At 44.4% G+C, this 18,026-nt stretch overlaps 2 protein-coding genes across 2 annotated transcripts; both read right to left on the bottom strand.

Annotated features, from left to right (window-relative positions):
- Positions 1 to 1,002: 1,002 nt before the first annotated feature.
- litafd (LITAF domain containing) lies at positions 1,003 to 6,884 on the bottom strand. Its single transcript, XM_088612982.1, has 5 exons — positions 6,729 to 6,884; positions 4,508 to 4,593; positions 3,617 to 3,733; positions 2,581 to 2,755; positions 1,003 to 1,772 (listed from the first exon to the last, which is right to left on the bottom strand). Exons 2-5 carry the CDS (start codon positions 4,566 to 4,568, stop codon positions 1,655 to 1,657), a joined length of 471 nt encoding a protein of 156 aa, XP_088469108.1. The 5' UTR covers positions 4,569 to 4,593; positions 6,729 to 6,884; the 3' UTR covers positions 1,003 to 1,654.
- A 1,715-nt stretch (positions 6,885 to 8,599) lies between these two features.
- On the bottom strand, positions 8,600 to 17,468 carry LOC148644931 (protein disulfide-isomerase). The gene is made up of 11 exons (XM_088612967.1): positions 17,098 to 17,468; positions 15,633 to 15,839; positions 15,224 to 15,357; positions 14,761 to 14,904; positions 14,082 to 14,189; positions 13,853 to 13,978; positions 12,825 to 13,022; positions 12,113 to 12,233; positions 10,608 to 10,789; positions 9,498 to 9,587; positions 8,600 to 9,096 (listed from the first exon to the last, which is right to left on the bottom strand). Exons 1-11 carry the CDS (start codon positions 17,306 to 17,308, stop codon positions 9,028 to 9,030), a joined length of 1,590 nt encoding a protein of 529 aa, XP_088469093.1. The 5' UTR covers positions 17,309 to 17,468; the 3' UTR covers positions 8,600 to 9,027.
- Positions 17,469 to 18,026: the final 558 nt, after the last annotated feature.

The following is an 18,026-nucleotide window of genomic DNA, read 5'->3' as shown; positions in this document are numbered from 1 at the left end:
AATTACCTGTTCCCTCTGTGTGATATGCAGATGTAGAAAGTGTCACTATACAAAGTGAAATGGATATTAAGATGCTCTTTAGGATGTGATGGAATATTCCAAAACATTCACATAGTTCTGCAACTGCACTACTGCTTTTAAACTGGCATAATCTGTGTTGGTACTGGTTTTGGGGGAAAATACTAGTATGGACTAATATAGCCTTTTGAAACAGCTTCTACAGAACTTTAACACCTGACATACAGGGGAAAAACCAGAGGTCAGTAATTTTAGGGAAATGATACATGAAAATGTCAAAAATAGATTGGTTGATCTGTCTTTCTGAGGGAAAAGGCTGCTGATTTAAGAGTATATAGAAAATGTATATTGTATTCATGTTTGCAAACCTATTTAAAAAAGATTTTATTTCATTTTGCTTACATTTGGTGTAAGGTACAGCTTAGACTACTGAAGTGTTTTTTAACCAAAATAGAATGTGTAGGAGCTATATAGAATTCCTGCAGTAGGTGGTGCTAACTGTACATTTTACCAAAAACAATGCTAGTTTAAGCAGGTGGAAGGATTGCTGAAGCATTTCCCCTCCTAAAGGAAATAGAGGAGAAGCACTGGTGAAATTCATGACGCAGCTGGGTCATGTGCAGCAGCATCCCCATGCCAGCCATGAAGGTGAGGAACTGAGAGGTTGTTTCAGCATTTTCGTTAGGAGAGAACGTGAGGGCCAGCAGCTTGCACAAGTGGACAGTGGGATTTAGCCAAGATGGTGGTGTTCACACATTTCACCCCTACAGCCACCATGGCATCTTGATTTAATATCTCATGTTTTTAGAAATCTTGCCCAAAGAAGAATGCATCCCCTAGTTGTACACCATCCCCGTCTGTTCGGCTTTAAAACCCTACACCTTTGCAGTTCAAATAGCAAGCCTCAAAAAGTTTTAGCTGCTCTGTGCACTAAATGGGGACTTCCTCCCAAACGGTCTCAAAAGTGATACACGAAGGAGGTACTGTGGGAGATCTGTAAACTTTACTGAACTCTTGGATTGCACATGTAACTTGTATATACATATCGAACTAGAGGTACACAGATACACATTGTGGTGTCAAAAAAAAAAGCATTTAGAAAAAACCTTAATACTATACCATTACTGAATGATACTGGACACAGGTTCTTGAGCCATGTTTACAGTAGAAGAGTATAGTAGGGTTAAGAGATACAAAAGCTTTTGTATTTTCAATAGTTTGGTGCATTGATTGACTCAACATGAGAACCGTTGCTCTTGCTGTTAAACGGCCACCTACCACCAATAAAGGAAGCAGAGAGAACAGTCTTCCCTGTACAGTTATTTTTCCATTAGTTCCTTTGTAGTTAAAGCAGGGTGCCACACCCATTTTAAAACCAGAGTAATTAATCCATCATTACATATTACACAGCAGAATACATCAAAGAGGTACAGTATCTAATCCACTTGGACACAGAATACCTATGAACAACTAATTTTTGTAGCTCTGCATCTGATCCAACATTAGGAAGTATTTTTATGCAGGTGTTGACTGCATCCTCTTCCTGACAGCTGTACGGCCCTTTTACCTCATTAGCAAGTAAGCTGGAGCTGTGAAGGGAAATGCACAGCCAGCAGCAGGTGCCAAGAGGATGGGGCTACTTGCAGCAGGCTTTCTTGTTCACATGAAGAATGCGACTGCATCTAGGACAAGTATGATAGACGTCCTTGAAGTGCTTGACAAAAAACGGGATGAGGCAGCAGCCGACCACTAGTCTAAAAAAAAAGGAAAAGAGCAGAATAATCAAACCTATGAACTGCTTTGTGTGCTGATCACACTGCGTGTTTGGGTTGGGGCAAACAAAACCTCCCCGTTGTGGAGGTGGCGTTTGCATCTCTGCCATTGGCACAAGACTTTTGAATTTGGCTTTCGGCTCCCAAATCTTAATGGCAGCAGTGTGGGGGAGGTGGAGGGGCTCCCAGTTATGTGAAATACACCTGGCATACAGCTCTCTCTGCCCCAGCTGGATAGCAGACAAGGGGCCGCCTTCCTCCTACCTGCAGAGTTTGTTACCCTGGTGAGGAGGGACCTGATCAGGTTCGCAATGCAAATTTCTATTTTAAGAATATGCCGCTCAGAACATATTCTGAGTGGCAGTATTTAGCACAAGAAAAAAAACAGCAGAGGCATGACTCCATGTTAACTAGATGTCAGTACTCATTCTCTTAATGGATCTTTGGGTACAACAGGATAAATATTTCCGGTATAGCAGATACTGGGAAAGTCAGCCACATAAGGATTTGACTCTAGAGGCAGTTCATGCAGTGGATTCAGGGAGTATTAACAGAAGTCATATCTGCTGCCAAGCAGACTGCTACTTTGTGATCAATCCACGTCACAATGGTACAGTCATTTATTGTTAGGCGCCCAGTATTTCCTAACATTTGACTACTTGTTAAAAAATAAAGGTAAATCCAAAGATTTTTAAAGTTCTTTTTAGAATACTTTGCCCTCCGGTTTAATAAATCCTCACCCTTTTTTTGGTCTCTGAATCGAGAGCACACAGGCCAGGGTGGTACTTACCCACAGACGATGAAGAGCAGGCACATGAGGATTGCATAAGCTCCCACTTTGTAGTGCACATTGGTCAGGACCTGCTGCTGGCAGTGTGTGCACGTGGCCATGACTGGCTCCCGGCCAATTTCCTTCTCCTCGTAGCTCACAAACTTCTGCTTCGGTTCTGAAGCATAGGTGTATACTGGAGGGAGAGATAAATTTCACCATTGAGAGTCAGTCTCTAGAGGCGAGTCATTCCTGCATTAATATACAGTATATATTTTTTTGTTGTGGGGCACTTTTTCATCTTCGCTGAAATCCTCAGAAGTGAAAAAAATCAAGGGAATAAAGAGTTAAGGTAATCCCAGTATATACTTAATGAATGCTCATAAACTTGGTTATCTATCTATCTGGGCTGGCCTGAACAAAATCACTGCAGTCAATAGGCTTTGAAATGTTTTTGTACATTTCGATTCAGTTGGGCACCAACAGAGATAAGATAAGATCATTTTATTGGCTACATACAATTTCTTGTATTAGGAATTTATCTTTTTCGCATACCCCAACCTGCTCTCCATGAGACAGACAGGGGGAGAGAAGCTTGGGGTCAGAGCACAAGGTCAGCTATTTATACGGCGCCCCTGGAGCAGTTGGGGTTAAGGGCCTTGCTCAGGATACGAACCGGCAACCTTCCAGCCACAGGCCCGGATCCTAAGCCACAGAGCCACCGAAGAGGACACCAGTACTCAGACAGCAGCTATCTAACACCCACGATGCTAATCAGGACAGCAGTGTGGAAAAGCAGTCAGGGTTCTGGACTCATCACTGGAAGATTGTAGGTTCAAAACCCAGGTGAGACTTTTTTTTTACCCCTTTAGCAACCTACTTTACCCGATTCGCTCCAGTAACACACTCGGCCATATGAATGGCAACAAATGCAAGTCACTTAGGATGAGCCAAACAAATATATTGAGATGATCTGTTCCAGGAATCCAGCTGTTGGACGCCCGAAATGTGACCGTGCCTTTCTTCTCATTTTCGGGAAGGGAGGGGGAGGCCCTACCTGGCGAGGAGGACTTGGTCTGGACGTAGCTCTGCTCTCTCGGAGGGGGAGGGCTGACGGGAGAGTGCAGATGATAAACCTTCACACCGCCATCATCCAGCTTGCCTTTCCCGTCCACTGCGGAGGAGGAGGACACAGGACAGGTATGGAAATACGAGCAGCCGGGAAGATTGTCGTCTTAGTTACAGCTCGCCGGTACCCACGATAACTCCTAATCAGATAAACCTCCCTTTCAGATACCAGCCTGACCTGCTTCACCACGCGTAGACCTCATAATCACATCTTGAATGAATTACAGGGGAGTCTTACCTCTTTACCCAACGTCCCACCTTTAAACAAAACAGACACCTGTTTCATCATAACGCTCCCAGGCCGCTTGAAGGCAATAAAAAGAGTCTTATGTTCCGAGTGTAAAAACTTTGATTATGAGAAAAGCCTGCTGTTTTTACAACATTTCACTGATCTACATTTAAATGATGGTGAAGGTGTCAGAAAGCAAGAGCTCACTACAAGACATGTGATTAAGAGATTTAGTCAAAGGAGGACGTTTCCACCTCAGCCCCTCACCTCTGAGACTGCCCCTGTTGAATGTGCACACTGTTAATTTAATTCTTTTTTTTTTTTATCAAACTCACCCACCATGGACAGCACGGTCTGCCCACAGGGTAAGCAAGAAACACTGCCCTTATTAACATCTGTCCCCATCATGCTACCGGTTCGTCCTTTTTAAAACCCTTATGCGACGTTTATTATATCTGCATTGAAATGAAAACCCGTCTCCAGGTGGCTCGTTGTCGGCGCCCAGCCGTTTTCTTAACGAGCCGTTTCTTGGGGGATCCCCACAAGGGGTGGAGGCCAGGCGTTGTCCCAGTGAGCAACAGGCGATCTTACTTTGTATCGCATAGGGTGGAGGATCGCGTAGCCCATCGCCTGTGCTCTTCTGATCGCTCATCCTCGTCTCCGGGCAGGGGGGGTGGCTGAAAAACAGAAGGGGGGGGGGGGGGGTTTGAGGAACGCCAAGAGACAGACGGAGGCAAGTGCATTCAAGAGCAGAGGCTGCCAGCCCAGTCCTCATCTACTGTACGTCTTACATGCCTGCGCCTTTTAAGCAACACACTTCTCTTTTTAGGATTGTAGATGTTCACTGAGCTCTTGGCATTTCTGCTCCAGTTATCCCTGGACCGGCCGCGCACTGTCAGGACAGTTTCCGGCATCACGTTCGGTTAAGGGGAGGAATGCTGTGTGGCCGCATACCTCTCCGGCTCAACACTGCCGCCTGTTGGCTGGGGAGTCACCCCACCCCCAGGCACTGTCCTGGTGCAATCAGAAAGAGGGGTGAGGGTGACCTCCTAATCACCAGAGCTGCAGTCAGTGCCTCTGTCTGTAAAGCTCCATGATTTCAACCTCCCCCTTAGTCTCCCCTTTTCCTGTAAATGCTTGGAACAGGCCGTGCTCGAAACAGATCAGCTACTCAAGTCAATACCCTAGTTGAGGACAAATGGATCCAGCACTGTGGATGCTTCTGGGTGACAGTAAATTTATGCACAGGTTATAACACCATAAGCAGGCAAACGCTGTCAAATTAATATCGGTCAAAAAGAACAGGAAAGCACTTAGCACAATGATATATTCAAGTCATGAAGTGTTGGGGTAGCTTCAGGCACAAAGGTCAAGAGCAGACTTCTTGAAAAGATCAAGTAGGGAGCTGCATCATCATGCATAGGCTGTGAAGGAACACGTAAAGGTTCATTCCCTGCTGAAAAGAAGAAGTGTTTCAGCTGTGGACCCTCCTTCAGGTGCGTCGCTCACCTGAAGAAGGCTCCACAGCCAAAACACTGGGTTTCTTTTCTTCTCTTTTCAGCAGAGAATGGATCTTTACTTGTTCATTAACAGATGTTACAAATCCCAACCAATCTGAGATGAAAAAATGCATCCCGGGGAAGCTTGGGTCATGTTGTTTGCTCTCTCACAGCTGAAAGGGAGTAGGGAATGAGCACCGCTCCATCTTTTGGCCCAGGTCCTTCACGGTGGGACAGCGCTGTAGAGGCCATAGAGGTTAGAAGAACACAAGTGGACGCTACAGTATGTGGCAAGGCGAAGGTGCCAGGCCCACCCCTCTCGTGTGAACAGTGGTCAAGCCCCAGCACAAGCCCAGAGCAGCCAGCGAGCAAGGTGTGGTCCTCTACGAAAACATCCAGCCCTGCGCTCAAGCAGCAGAGGTATGGGGAAATTCCCATCTTGTGATGTACAGTATACGCAACCCACTGTGACACAATAGCTGGGTTCTATTTTTATACCCCCATATACACACTGTTCCGACTTCCCAGTATTATTGGGCAGTTATCCCTTAGGACCGAGCTGGTGGGCACTTGCTAGTGTCACGTTAGCACCCTCTTTCCCCAACACATTTGGACTCTTTCTTCTCAGAGGTTTCGTAAGGAAACTTAAACTACAACTAAAAACTGAAATTAAGGAGACTGTTGAGTTTTAGTTTAATTCCGACACGGTAGGAAAGGTGACCTGAGACTGAAAGTTAACTGGTTTGATTCCGCGGGAGTTCAGAGCATCTTAAAAAGCCTTCCGGGACTAGAATAAAATCGCGCAATTGTTTGCAGAGCATTACACATTAATGTTACTATTACTGCTAAAAACATCCGCCATCCACTTCGAGAAAACCAGAGGCGCTGCTGTAACCTAACACGTGCAAGAAATTGGAGTTTTTTTCAAAGAAATCAATCAATGCGCTCAACTATCTTGTATTTTGTTCTTGGTTCAATCTTGCTCACGCCACTGTTTTTACTGAAAAACGACCAGTTAAAACATAAAATTCCCCATTGCAGCACTGCGTCGACCCACTCTTTCAGTTTACATTGTTATATAATACATCATTAAATGGAATCAAATGTTTTTTTTTAAATAAATGCGATCATTTCAACCCCCGTGCGCACGCGAGGAAGCGCTAAAAGATTGTAATTTAAAAAGCAGTCACAGTCGTGTCGAGCCAGACCATTCTGTTCTAACTCGCAAAACGTTGGGAAGAAACAATATCTTGGTTTAAGACACGACATGAATTATAAACCCCGGCAGTCGGTACTCAGGAGAACACTCTTACCAGTGTAGGAGAATAACCGCTCCAACTCCGACGCTGTCGAAATGAGGTGTGAACTCAGGTATGCTACGGACTCGGCGTTTTCTCTCCCTCCTCCTTTCCAGCAATTTGCATGTGATTTCACACTAATTGAATATGCATTGTTCTGAATCATACAGGCTGTAGGCACCTGTGTATAAGACAGAAATTTGCATTGAGATATTGTGTCACCACTGGATACCAAGGGGTGGACAAGGTTTAATTAAGAAAATTGCTCACTTAGCAATGCATATCAGTGAACGTATTTTAATTTAACGGGATGTATAGGTTGAACTATGCTCTTTTATACGTGTAGCTGTTAAAATGTTACTTTTAAATGACAGAATCCTTGACGCAACAGGCAACATTTTTAAAAGGTTCCGTATCCAAACAGTAACATAATTTGCGCCACGACTGCAGCGTGTCACTTCAAAGGTTCTCCGATTAGCGCCATGGCTGGTCTTTAAACGTGCATGCCGGACGCCCGTCTTGTGCTGTAATAGCGCTTGGTTTCGGAAGAACCTGTTCCCCTGACAATGCTCCCATACCTCACTGTGATTCAGAGATTCCATTCAGTGGAATGCCACCAATTTCTGTCAAAGATCCCAAGAGATAATTCAACTTAAGTCACCACTGTAACATAGAAAAACGGTTTTTTTTTTTAGACGGGGTATGTGGACAGAACTAGTATAATAACGTTTGATGCTGTATTTCGAATGACAATTCATCTGTCATTCTAAGCCGTGTAATTTTTTTACTCGCGATGAAGCCAGTAAAACTGGAATATCGGCGAGGGCCAGTCTGTGATTTCAGCCTTGCCCTTGTGCGATTAGTCATGGTTGCTCTGGAGATATTTACGTTTATCCGTGTGGTTCTACTACCACAAGTTCCCTAACTGCTCTTTTAATTCCTGTCGCAAATAACAACAGAAGAAAACAGCACATAACCAGCGAATGGGCACATTATTTGTGCCTAAAAGATTGTGAAGCGGTTCCACCGTACTGGAGAAATTTCGGACTGAATTTCTTATTGACAACGAGAATGAAAATCGGGAAGTTGATTCTGGGCGCTTATCGATAAGGCCCCCTCTTATGCGAGTCTTCGGTTACTAACACATAAAAAGCCAATAATAATGATATTTCCCTATAGTTTTTACATTAACTAATATTATAATATACACAGCCCAGGATGGTGATTTAAATAATTTAGTTTTTTTTTCACTAAGTGACATTAAGCCAAATGCTCCTGTTACTCTAATTGTGGGGGGAATGTATAATATACGAGGTTATGTTTTAAAGCTGTAATAATTTCACCTGTTCGTTAAATTAATTCTAATTTATTAAACCTTAGTTTATCGCCTTATTTTTCACACCGCTTCGCCTGGAGTTGATTCTGCGGATATCGGTCATTTAACTTAGGGAAACTGGAAAAATAGAAATTCCAGCTAATTTTAAATTAAAAGCAACCAGACGTTAACTCGTTTGAAAAAGCAGTGTGATCTCACAGCTGAAACGAATTAAAAAAGTTTGGGTGTTTCCCTCTGCAGTCGTGATCATTATGAACGTCACCCGCTAGGAATCACTTTCATCAAATGAGCGACACATACAAGTATTTAATTTCCAGTTTTCCACCGAGCTTGGAATTGATCTGTTTGCTGTGATGAAACAAACACTCGGACACAAAAACGGAGATTTCTGTCGGCATGTTGAATGAGCAACGTGGCAGTTTTATCATGTGTAGCGTCTCTCCCCTTTTCTATTACGAATGAGTCACGGGTTGATAGTGCTTATCAATGAAAGCACACAGATGTATTTTGGACTGAAGTGAGCATCATAGATTAAATGAAAAGGCAAAAATGAATGAGTATGATCTTTTATTGTGTACATTTTTAAAGACATCAAGTGAAGGGTTCAAAATGGCTCCAATGATGACTTGTCTTGAGTGCCAATATTCTGAGAGGGATTTTGTCTTGGCCTCAGCCTCCCATCAGGGGATAACAGGACTGAGAGAGTGCGAATGGTGGAGCCAGGCACCTGGTGACTGGGAGGCATCCTGTATGAAGGTGGAGGCCCTGGCTGTTTGTACATTACCATTCAGATGAGATTGCAGTCAGACTGGTGGTGCTGCATTCCAGCACCACAGCCAGACCTCTGCACATCCACTTGTGCTGTTATTTATCAACAGAGCGTTTGTAGTTTGAGACATTCACTTAAAAATGCAGCCAGAAAGCACAAAGCACTGACTCATACACCACTGAATCTGAGAGATCTCGCTCTGGGCCAGTCTACAACTCTTCCCTCTGGTTCCCCTCGGAGTTCTCTGGCTCAGCCATCTTCCTTGTGTCTTCTTCCTCCTGCAGGAGACAGACAGCAGTCAGGCTTCATTCTGGCAGGAGGACTTTCCAACATTTCAACACCCAGGTGCTAAATCCGAAATCTTAAACATGACGACTTAACATTCGTTAGTTCCTAAGAGCCCCTTCAAAACCAGTTAATACCAGTTTTCTCTTTGCATAGCTGCGGTTACAATGCAAGTTCTGAGTGTTTCCAGCTTCTAAGAAATAGCCAGCACTCACCAAAATGTGAGTCTACACTTCATCATATCTACAGTTTTTAACAAACCTGAAGATACAACTAATACCGATATTTTGAGAACAAGAAGATACATTGTCAGCATGAACAACCAAAGAGGTATCTATTAATTAATCTATTAAATGCATTGAATGATGAACCTGGTAAAATGTCCATTACCCACCTTCGCTCTCTGTTCTTTGGCTAACTCAATTTGATCCTCAACAAACTGAACAAAGTCTTCTAAAGTTCTTTTCCCAGTATAGGGGACCACCTGGGCAACAAAGAGAGGAGATTGTAGACAAATACAGACTCTTATTGATTCCAATTGTTTGTTTTCTGTAGTCTGAAAGAAGGCCAGTTTAACACTTGACATCTGAATGATATCTGCCATGGCAATGTCAATTAGGCGAGTCTGCTGTTAGCAGTATCTAGAAATCTGCCAACTGTAGAGGGATTTTTTTTTACTTTTCTCTGTTATCTCCAGCCAAACACCTGCAGTTGTTGTAGGCATGATCAGTCAGGGGATAACATTTTTGATAACCTTGACTAATATAATGATTTGACCAACTACGTGAGAGTTGGGGTACAATGGAAACAAGAAGACGCAGTAACCCTTTAAGGCTGCACACGTCTGCCTTCTGTACAGCCCCTGAATTCACCGTCGTACAGAGTCACAGGCCATGGAACAGCCAGACAACACCACTCTGCAAGAGACCTGCTCCTGTCCAGACTATAATGATAGGGAGGTGCATCCAGAGCAGGAATGCAAGGGATTTACAAACCAGTTCCTCTGGGAAAACTGGAATATTTGGCATTTTGTGAGGATTTTAAGGTACAGGGCAAAAGCCTGTTTCATCCTGGGCTCCAAACATTCTGGGCGGAGCAGTGGCTCTGTGGCCGGCAGAGGAATCCTACTCTGTTGGGCCCCTGAGCAAGGCCCTTAACCCCAGCTGCTCCAGGGGCGCCGTATAAATAGCTGACCCTGCGCTCTAACCCCAAGCTTCTCTCTCCTTGTGTGTCTCATGGAGAGCAAGCTGGGGTGTGCAAAAAGACAAATTCCTAATGCAAGAAATTGTAAATGGCCAATAAAGTGATCTTATCTTATAAACATACTGAATGAGGTGATTTTCCTCCTCTGTATCTACAGTATAAGTGTCTGTATTCCTGTCATCCTTAAAAGCCCTTGAACAGCCAGAGTAAGAGCACACCATGGATCAGTTTGGCGGCGGACACCAGCGACAGATCTTTTGTCCAAAAAGGCATGGCGAGATCAGCACGTGTGTGGGCGCACCTTCTCTGCAAGGACTGCTGGGAAGAACTTGAAGGCGGGGTGGCGCTCCTGCAGGACGGAGTGGACGTCGTTAGCGGCGCTGTCTATCCTGGCGATGACCACGGTCTCGTGGTGTCCGTACACCTTGCCCAGCTTCTCCCAAACGGGGAACAGCTCCTGGCATTCCTTCGACCACGGAGCGTCTTTGCAAAGGGAAGAAGCCCCATCAGTACAGCATTCTCAGAAGAGCAGTAAGCCAGGAACATGCAGGTCAGAGATAAGCACCAGCAAACACAGCACAGAGCACTGCTGTCTTAGAGAGAGGAAAAACTACAATATCCAGGGTCTGTTTCCAGCTACAGTACTGAACACACCTGGAGAACATGTGCCGTGAATGAACACTTTATGAATGAATGATGAAAACCTACTCAAAGTGAATTACATATGCACAAAATATATCTGTATGCTAGCTGCACTTTAAGTCTGTAGCTGTTTAGATCTGTTACTACCAGGTTAATAATAATAGTTTAGAATATACCCCAGGCTAAAAAGGCTTTTGCAATGGTATTTGCAGCTCCAGTGACAGGGAAGGCTCAGCTGTTTCTTACCTGACCAGTTTCAACTAATGTTCCAGGGCTTTCAGGGGTGAGTATTTTAAGTTTTGGAAAAGGGGTGTTTTGTTTTTTTTTGTGATGTGGGCTGCAAGTGTGGCCTTGAACATTTGGTGGTGGAAAGACGCTACTGTAAAAACACTCTGCCGCATTCAGGGGTTGTGATGAACATTACTGTCTTAATGCATTAGGAAAGGTAATCTAAAGCAGGTGACAAGGGGAAAGGCTGAACAGATTTGACAATGGCCATTCTGACTGAAGGTCAAGATGAGATTAATCAATAATAATAATAATTCCTTACACTTAGATTGCGCTCAAAGTCCTTTACAATAATGGGGACCCCCCTCCACCACCACCAGTGTGCAGCCCCACCTGGATGATGTGATGGCAGCACTCAGTCCACTCCCCACACACCAGCTCTCAGTGTGGAGGAGAACAGAGTGATGAAGCCAGTTCATAGATGGGGATTATTAGGAGGCCATGATCAGAAAAGGCCAGGGAGAAATTTAGCCAGGGCACTAGGGTTAACACCTTTACTCTTTTTGAGAAATTCCCTGGGATTTTTAATGACCACGGAGAGTCAGGACCTCGGTTTTATGTCGTATCTGAAGGACGAGCGAACCGCTCATCTCTGCGGTCAGTGATGCTAGAGAGTTCTTTTTCTTCTTGATTGTTAATTCATTTATTTATTCAACATACTTTGGGTTTCAAAATCCCTCCTGTAGATGTGGTGATCAGACACGGGGAATGTCGAATGCCCTCCAGTTGATCAAATACATTCATGTCATTTTCATTTAATTTGCCCTGTGTAGTAATGGATTAGAGCCTGAAACAAATAGTGTAGTTGTACAGCTTCTCTTGATAGTTATGATGTGCGATCTAAGGTTGCACTATCAAAAGTATACATGTACTTACAAAACATCACAAAAACGTTCCTCTCGTCATTGAAAACGACTCTGTCAAAGTTCACGGCAACAAGTTCTTTCACTGGATGTTTGTCCCAGTTTTCAGGAATGGGTTCGCTCTCCAGTTTGGGCTGTAAATATGAAAGGCATCCGTGTTAAACAGATTTTGCAACAAGCTGAGTAGTGACGCCTTCTTCTGTAGTCACGAAAAATCCAGCTCTCTCAGAGTGCTCAGAAAGCAGTGGTTACAAGAGAGAGAGATTTGAGATTTGATTTGAGATCAGTTTAGATTGTGGCTAGACAGCATGCTGAGTTTGTTTTAAATGACTTATTACCTGTTTGAGAATCTGCATAGTTTTTTTTATGTATCTACACTGCATAATTGTATTATAATGGCATTACTGCACCGATCTGTGTTTTATTTTTGTAACTGGTGCAAGTTTCCCTAGAAAAGGGTGACTACTAAGAAAAAACCCAAAAAGAAGCTATTTGGGTCGAGAATCTTTAACGCATTGTATTCGATATTATTATTTTATCGTATAAAATAATACCTCACAATATCATTGTCAATATTAAGCTTCCCAAAAGGTCCCTGTATAATACATCAGTCTATTTCTAGATTTGTTGAATTTATTCATCAGAAATCGATAGCTAAATTAGATCTGTTTCATATTATATACGATTGTAATAGGAATAGTGCTTCAGTTTGGACATCAGAATACCTTTGCTTTGCCGTCTATAAAGTCCCCACAGAATTTCCTCACGTTGTCAACAGTGACCTCTTCTGCTTGCATCTGGTACTGCACATTGTCTGTCAAATTCACAATCCGTACGGCCGGAGCGTCCACATCGCGCACTCGGAAATACTCAAAAATCCTCCCGTTTCTGCTTTCGTCGGTGTCAACAAAAATGAACAACACCTAAGGAAAAAAAAAAATATTTTAAGCAGTGCCTGTTTGTGATTGTATTGTTTTTTGGTGGCAGCCTTATGCATAAACAGGATTTCAGAACCTGCACCAGTGAGCGCTTCCGATCTTAACGGCATTGCCTATCCACGTCTCAGCCGGCCTCTCAAGCTACAGTATTTCATTCTAATGCTTGCTCACAAGTCAGTGAACTCATTTTAGCCTCAATGGCTATTGAGGGTATTTGTCCAGTGCTTAGTGGATGTGGAGACTGTTTTCACATCCACAAACAAGAAAACTGTCGTCTCCAGTTATAATGACATCGATCTAGGCAGAACCTCAAAAGACACCAAGTTTTAATCTCATCATGACATGACATTGACTGGCAGAATAATGCATTTCTTAACAGTTCTTTAATAGGCTGTTCCCAAATCCAATAAATATAACTGAGCATTTCATGGGCGGGCTATTATTTGAAATATTCCAGTCGATGTGAATGCTAGTTTACAGTTTTCGACAGCGTTCCTGGCTGCTGGTGTCCTGTGGAGACAGGATCTGCTTTATCCTCCACACTGATTGACTAATTCCACGCTAATCCATCTGATAGCTGGTGTGTGGGGAGCATTCTGGCGCACTATGGCTGCCGTCGCATCATCCAGGTGGGGCTGCACACTGGTGGTGGTGGAGGGGAGTCCCCATTACCTGTAAAGCACTTTGAGTGGAGTGTCCAGAAAAGCGCTATATAAGTGTAAGCAATTATTATTATTATTATTATTATTATTATTATTATTATTATTATTATTATTATAATTGCCAGCTGCTTTTGTCTGACTTGATGACAATACCTCGCCCCTGAATTCGGCAACAACAGCCTCAAAGGTCCCGTGGAGGTCTCTAAAGTCTTCTGCGCTCTTGTTTGCAAACAGTAAAATGTGATTGGTCACAAGAGAGCCAAATATCTTCACTGACGTCTAGCGTGGAAAAACAAGACAGACAAACACGGAGAAGATGAGCTTGGGGAGACATTTGTGCCCTGGTGCTTTTGTGAATCTTAAGCAGCTCTTTCATACTCACCTCTCCGTTATATTCAGTCACCAGATCCATTTCATGCACCCTGAGGAATTTGATCAGACTCTCTTTCAGGGTCTCACTGGAGACTTCGTATTCTTTGAGCACTTCGGACTGAAGCAAAGCAACACATTCAAATTCAATTTCAGGGCAAAAGTCAGTTCAAAACCCGTTAGCACCTGAGAGCTTCACAATTACTTCAATTATAAGTAATAAAACAGAAGAAGATAAAGAGGAGAGCAAGTGGGAGTGGGTTTTGTGATATTAATTACATCAGCTCAGCTCAGCCCAGGGGTCTGTGTGTAACAAGGTAGGCAGGTCCCTTTTCAGGCCTTCAAGCCCCATGGAAATGGGGGTAAGGGCCAACATTTTTCTTGACTATCCAACACTGGAGGTGGAGGTGATGTGGTGAGCATTACACTCCAGCCAGCCTATTATGCCTGGTACTCCTTTGGAGAGCAGGCTCAGTGGACCTGGGAGCCATCTGGAAGGAATTAGAGCAAGCTCCATCACTTGCCCCTACCTGGGATTGAACCTGGGACCTTCTGGCTAGGAGCTAGACACCCTTGCCGTCTGAGCTACCACAGCTCTGGGTGTATGATGGAGTTGTACTGATTGTAAGGACAGGGCTGATTTTGGGGCCGATCGCTGGGCACTCATTAGACCTGCGCAACGTCTCTCCTACCTGTTTAAATAACACCACCGTGTCTCTGTCTTTCCTGACTTTGTATTTGCTGAACAGGCTCTTGTTTTTGGTCACTCCAAAGGGCAGGTCAGGGATGTCAACAGCGGCTTCGTAAAAGGTTTTCACCGCACCTTCCTCCAGGTCCTGCAGCCCAGCGAGAGCAAAAGCACATTAAAACAAGTGAAGGCGGTGGAGGACAGGATTTCGCTGAGTAAGTGCGGCGTGTGTGTGTGTGTTACACTGTTCAAACCAGTCTTGTGGTGGTCAGAACACAGTCAATATGCCTGTTGAGGAAGCTTCAGGGCAGAGTAAAGAACTATCCAACATGGAGAAAAAACATTTCCACCAGACGCAGCGGAAAAGTGCTTTCCTGCAGGGCACCGGTTGTTATGAGCTTGTTCCTCATTTGTTGTGGCTTATGCGTACATTATTTCCTTGTAACAGCATCAGGTGAAACATTTACCTGGAAGAAGCCCAGGACGACCACATCGCCCAACTTGAAGAACTCCTCTGCTTGGCTGCGGTCCTTGATGAGCTCTGCGCTGCGGCCTGTCCTCCTCTCCAGCCAGGTCACGATGGAGGAAGCTGTTCTCAGCACTGCTTTCCCATAAACACAGATTGCTTAACCACTGTCGTGACAGTACCTTAGCCTAAAAAGCAGGTTTGGCGTTTAGCTAGCTCAAGCTCTGTATGAAGTACGTTCCCTTGTAAAGAATTTGAAAAGGATGTCAACATGTGAGGGCGAAACACGGGCTGAATTAATACCCAGGTGCAACTGGGTTCCATGAGAAAAAGGGCAAGGAGAGACAAAAGAGGAAGAGTGTGTGAGGGGTTTTGGGTGCTGAAATGCACACATACAGTACGTACTGTACCTGGGCAGATGACAGGGTTTTCTTTATCGCCTGAGATGTAAAACCACAGGGCTGGATAGGCAGTGACGTTGAGCTCGTTGGCCAGGTCCTTCTCCTTGGACACATCGATCAGACCCAGACGGATCCTGGAGCCCTGACTCTTCAGCCGGGCGGCAGCAGCGGTGAACTCCCGGGACAGGCTCTGAGAGTCTCCAGACAGAGGAGCATCTGCAGGAAGCATGAGCGTGGGCACGTCACGACTGCCCCTATGGTACCTGCAGCTGTTTAACATCATTCCTCATTTCCAAGTGGCTGATTCAGGTTCAAAACACAGCTCTGGGGGGTTTGCAAAGATATTGTCCAGCACTGTTAATGACGTTGCGGTATTTGGAGAGATAAGCATTTTATTCTGAATGTCTCACTGTCTGATCCCTTTGACTAGTCAGAATACATCAACCCCCTAGGTCTAGAAGTACTAGAAATCAACCAATGACTATAGGAATCAATGGTCAGAGTTAGGCGCTTGGTGCTTGATAATGCATGCAATAATGCTCCAGTTTCTGCTGCCGTAGCCCAGCTTTGAGCCTGCTATGTGTTCAGGCTTATCAGGAGTGGTGCATGATAAAGCATGTTGTCTTTTACACTCAACCTTTCAATGAAGCCTTTGTGCAGTGCATGATGGAAGTGGTAGGAGTTTAAATATACTTTCCGTCTTAAAGATTGAAGAATAGTCAATAACTGAAAAATGTTATCACCACAGTGTTGTATGTACTGTATCGTAAAATAGTTTCTGCTGTATGGTTTGTGGCACACCGAACAATGACGTGGTCTAGTTATGCCTTGATAACCAAATGCTGTCTTGGGACGTCTTTACCAGGGTTTTGCAGAAACATCAGTGTAGCACCTTTTCAAAATTTCAAAAACGTCCTACCTGCCTTCACAACTATCTTGAAATGTCTTTATCACACTAAGATCTTCAGTTCCAGACAGCCTCTGTTCTCGGGGTTTATAGGACGAATTAAAGCAGTAACTGTTTTCATTCTGAGGGGTCTGGTTCCCAAGCATGGGGTTGTAGCTAATTTCCTAGCTTCTCTGGAAAAAAAAATGGCTAAACAAGTCCTTGGATCAATTAGTTACTAAAAGTCCAGATGCGCTCCACTGGCATCCTGTCATTTGTAAACATATGCTCTGTGTTTCAGTAGCTGAGGGTCAGTATGGAGTGACCAGACCAGACCAGACCAGGAGTGGAAATAGGACGTTTGAACGTGAGAAGAGTTTTTGCAATTTAGTTTCTAAAAGACGTTTGCACTACTGGTTGTCGTTCTGTGTTTAAGTCAGTGCTTTTAAAACAATTAAATAGCCTGTGTAATACAACAGCTGGCACCTGCTGTTCAAGAAATGAGATAAGTGCACTTATCTGCAATAAAAGCCCTACAATCCCGGTGTGAGTAAAAACATGCTCACAGATCCCCAGCTCAGTACTTACGGAAATCCACCAGCAAGTACTTGTGCTGCCTAAGAGCCTGGTCGAAGTTGCTTTTCTTCAGCACGAGGACACCGTTTTCTTCCTTGATTTTCGCGGGTTTCTCTTTCTTGGCCGGGGGGACACTGTCCCCGGAGCTCTCCAGTGTCGAATTCCCCGCGACCGCAGCGCAGAGGCACGCCGCGCTGAGGAGGAAGAGGCTCGGCGTCTTCATGCTGGCACAGCGAGGAGGAGGAGGAGGAGAGGCAGAGACGCTGACCTCCAGAAGGGCTGCCGGTGGCTCTGAAGAAACCCGAGTGAGGAAACGTGCTCCTCGCTAAGTAAGGCACCACGTGGGCACGCCGCCTTTCCCACTGATAACACCGTGTACTTTGGTAATGGATGGAATTTATCACCGTGAGTTTAACCCTGATTGAATAAAGCAAGGTGACTGCACACATTTAAAAGCAGAGTCAGTTGGGGGTCTTGTATAGCATTGCCTTTGCAAACTAGACCCATTTGGCTAAAATTAAAACAAAAAAGACAGCAATCGTTTGCCCTCAGAGGTAAGAGGGTGCTTTGCTAATATTCTCTGTAGAATAAATTACCACAGCGAAGGAATAAGACGTCTGCACTACAGTAAAGAGCGTCATTCCAGCTTTTTCAAGTTGAAGCTGGTTACTCACTCTTGTATTCGACTTTTGCAGTGGGTGTCTTCTCCCTGCTCAATGTACTGTAGCTCTCGTACTGAATTTCTTTGGTCCAGTGCTCGGAGAGGACGAGGAAATGTGCAGTTGGCTTCTCCTAGCACAACACAGCCCAGATAACCCTCCGCAACCAAAAGGCCAGCTGGAATGAGGAGCACTGTGGCACTAAGCTAGGTAGTGGTTTTTAATGAAATAGCAGGACCACCCATCAGACTGAAGCTGCGTAGTGATTCATTTCTGGTCAGG

This window comes from Lepisosteus platostomus, chromosome 19, assembly GCF_059453375.1.
Source record: "Lepisosteus platostomus isolate fLepPlt1 chromosome 19, fLepPlt1.hap1, whole genome shotgun sequence".
Taxonomy (NCBI): Eukaryota; Metazoa; Chordata; class Actinopteri; order Semionotiformes; family Lepisosteidae; genus Lepisosteus; species Lepisosteus platostomus.
The sequence above is the reverse complement of the archived record's forward strand: the minus strand, read 5'-3'. Positions and strand labels throughout refer to the sequence as shown.

What these genes read in the sequence shown, in the direction of transcription:
- litafd (XM_088612982.1), bottom strand. Translation starts at nt 4,568, where the DNA reads ATGAGCGATCAGAAGAGCACAGGCGATGGGCTACGCGATCCTCCACCC. An exon ending in TCCACCCTATGCGATACAAA is followed by an intron (nt 3,734 to 4,507) that starts GTAAGATCGCCT and finishes CCTCCTCCGCAG; the next exon opens with TGGACGGGAAAGGCAAGCTG. An exon ending in GACCAAGTCCTCCTCGCCAG is followed by an intron (nt 2,756 to 3,616) that starts GTAGGGCCTCCC and finishes CTCTCCCTCCAG; the next exon opens with TATACACCTATGCTTCAGAA.
- LOC148644931 (XM_088612967.1), bottom strand. Translation starts at nt 17,308, where the DNA reads ATGAAGACGCCGAGCCTCTTCCTCCTCAGCGCGGCGTGCCTCTGCGCT. An exon ending in TGACTGAATATAACGGAGAG is followed by an intron (nt 13,979 to 14,081) that starts GTGAGTATGAAA and finishes TTTCCACGCTAG; the next exon opens with ACGTCAGTGAAGATATTTGG. An exon ending in CAGCAGTCCTTGCAGAGAAG is followed by an intron (nt 9,588 to 10,607) that starts GTGCGCCCACAC and finishes TTTGTTGCCCAG; the next exon opens with GTGGTCCCCTATACTGGGAA.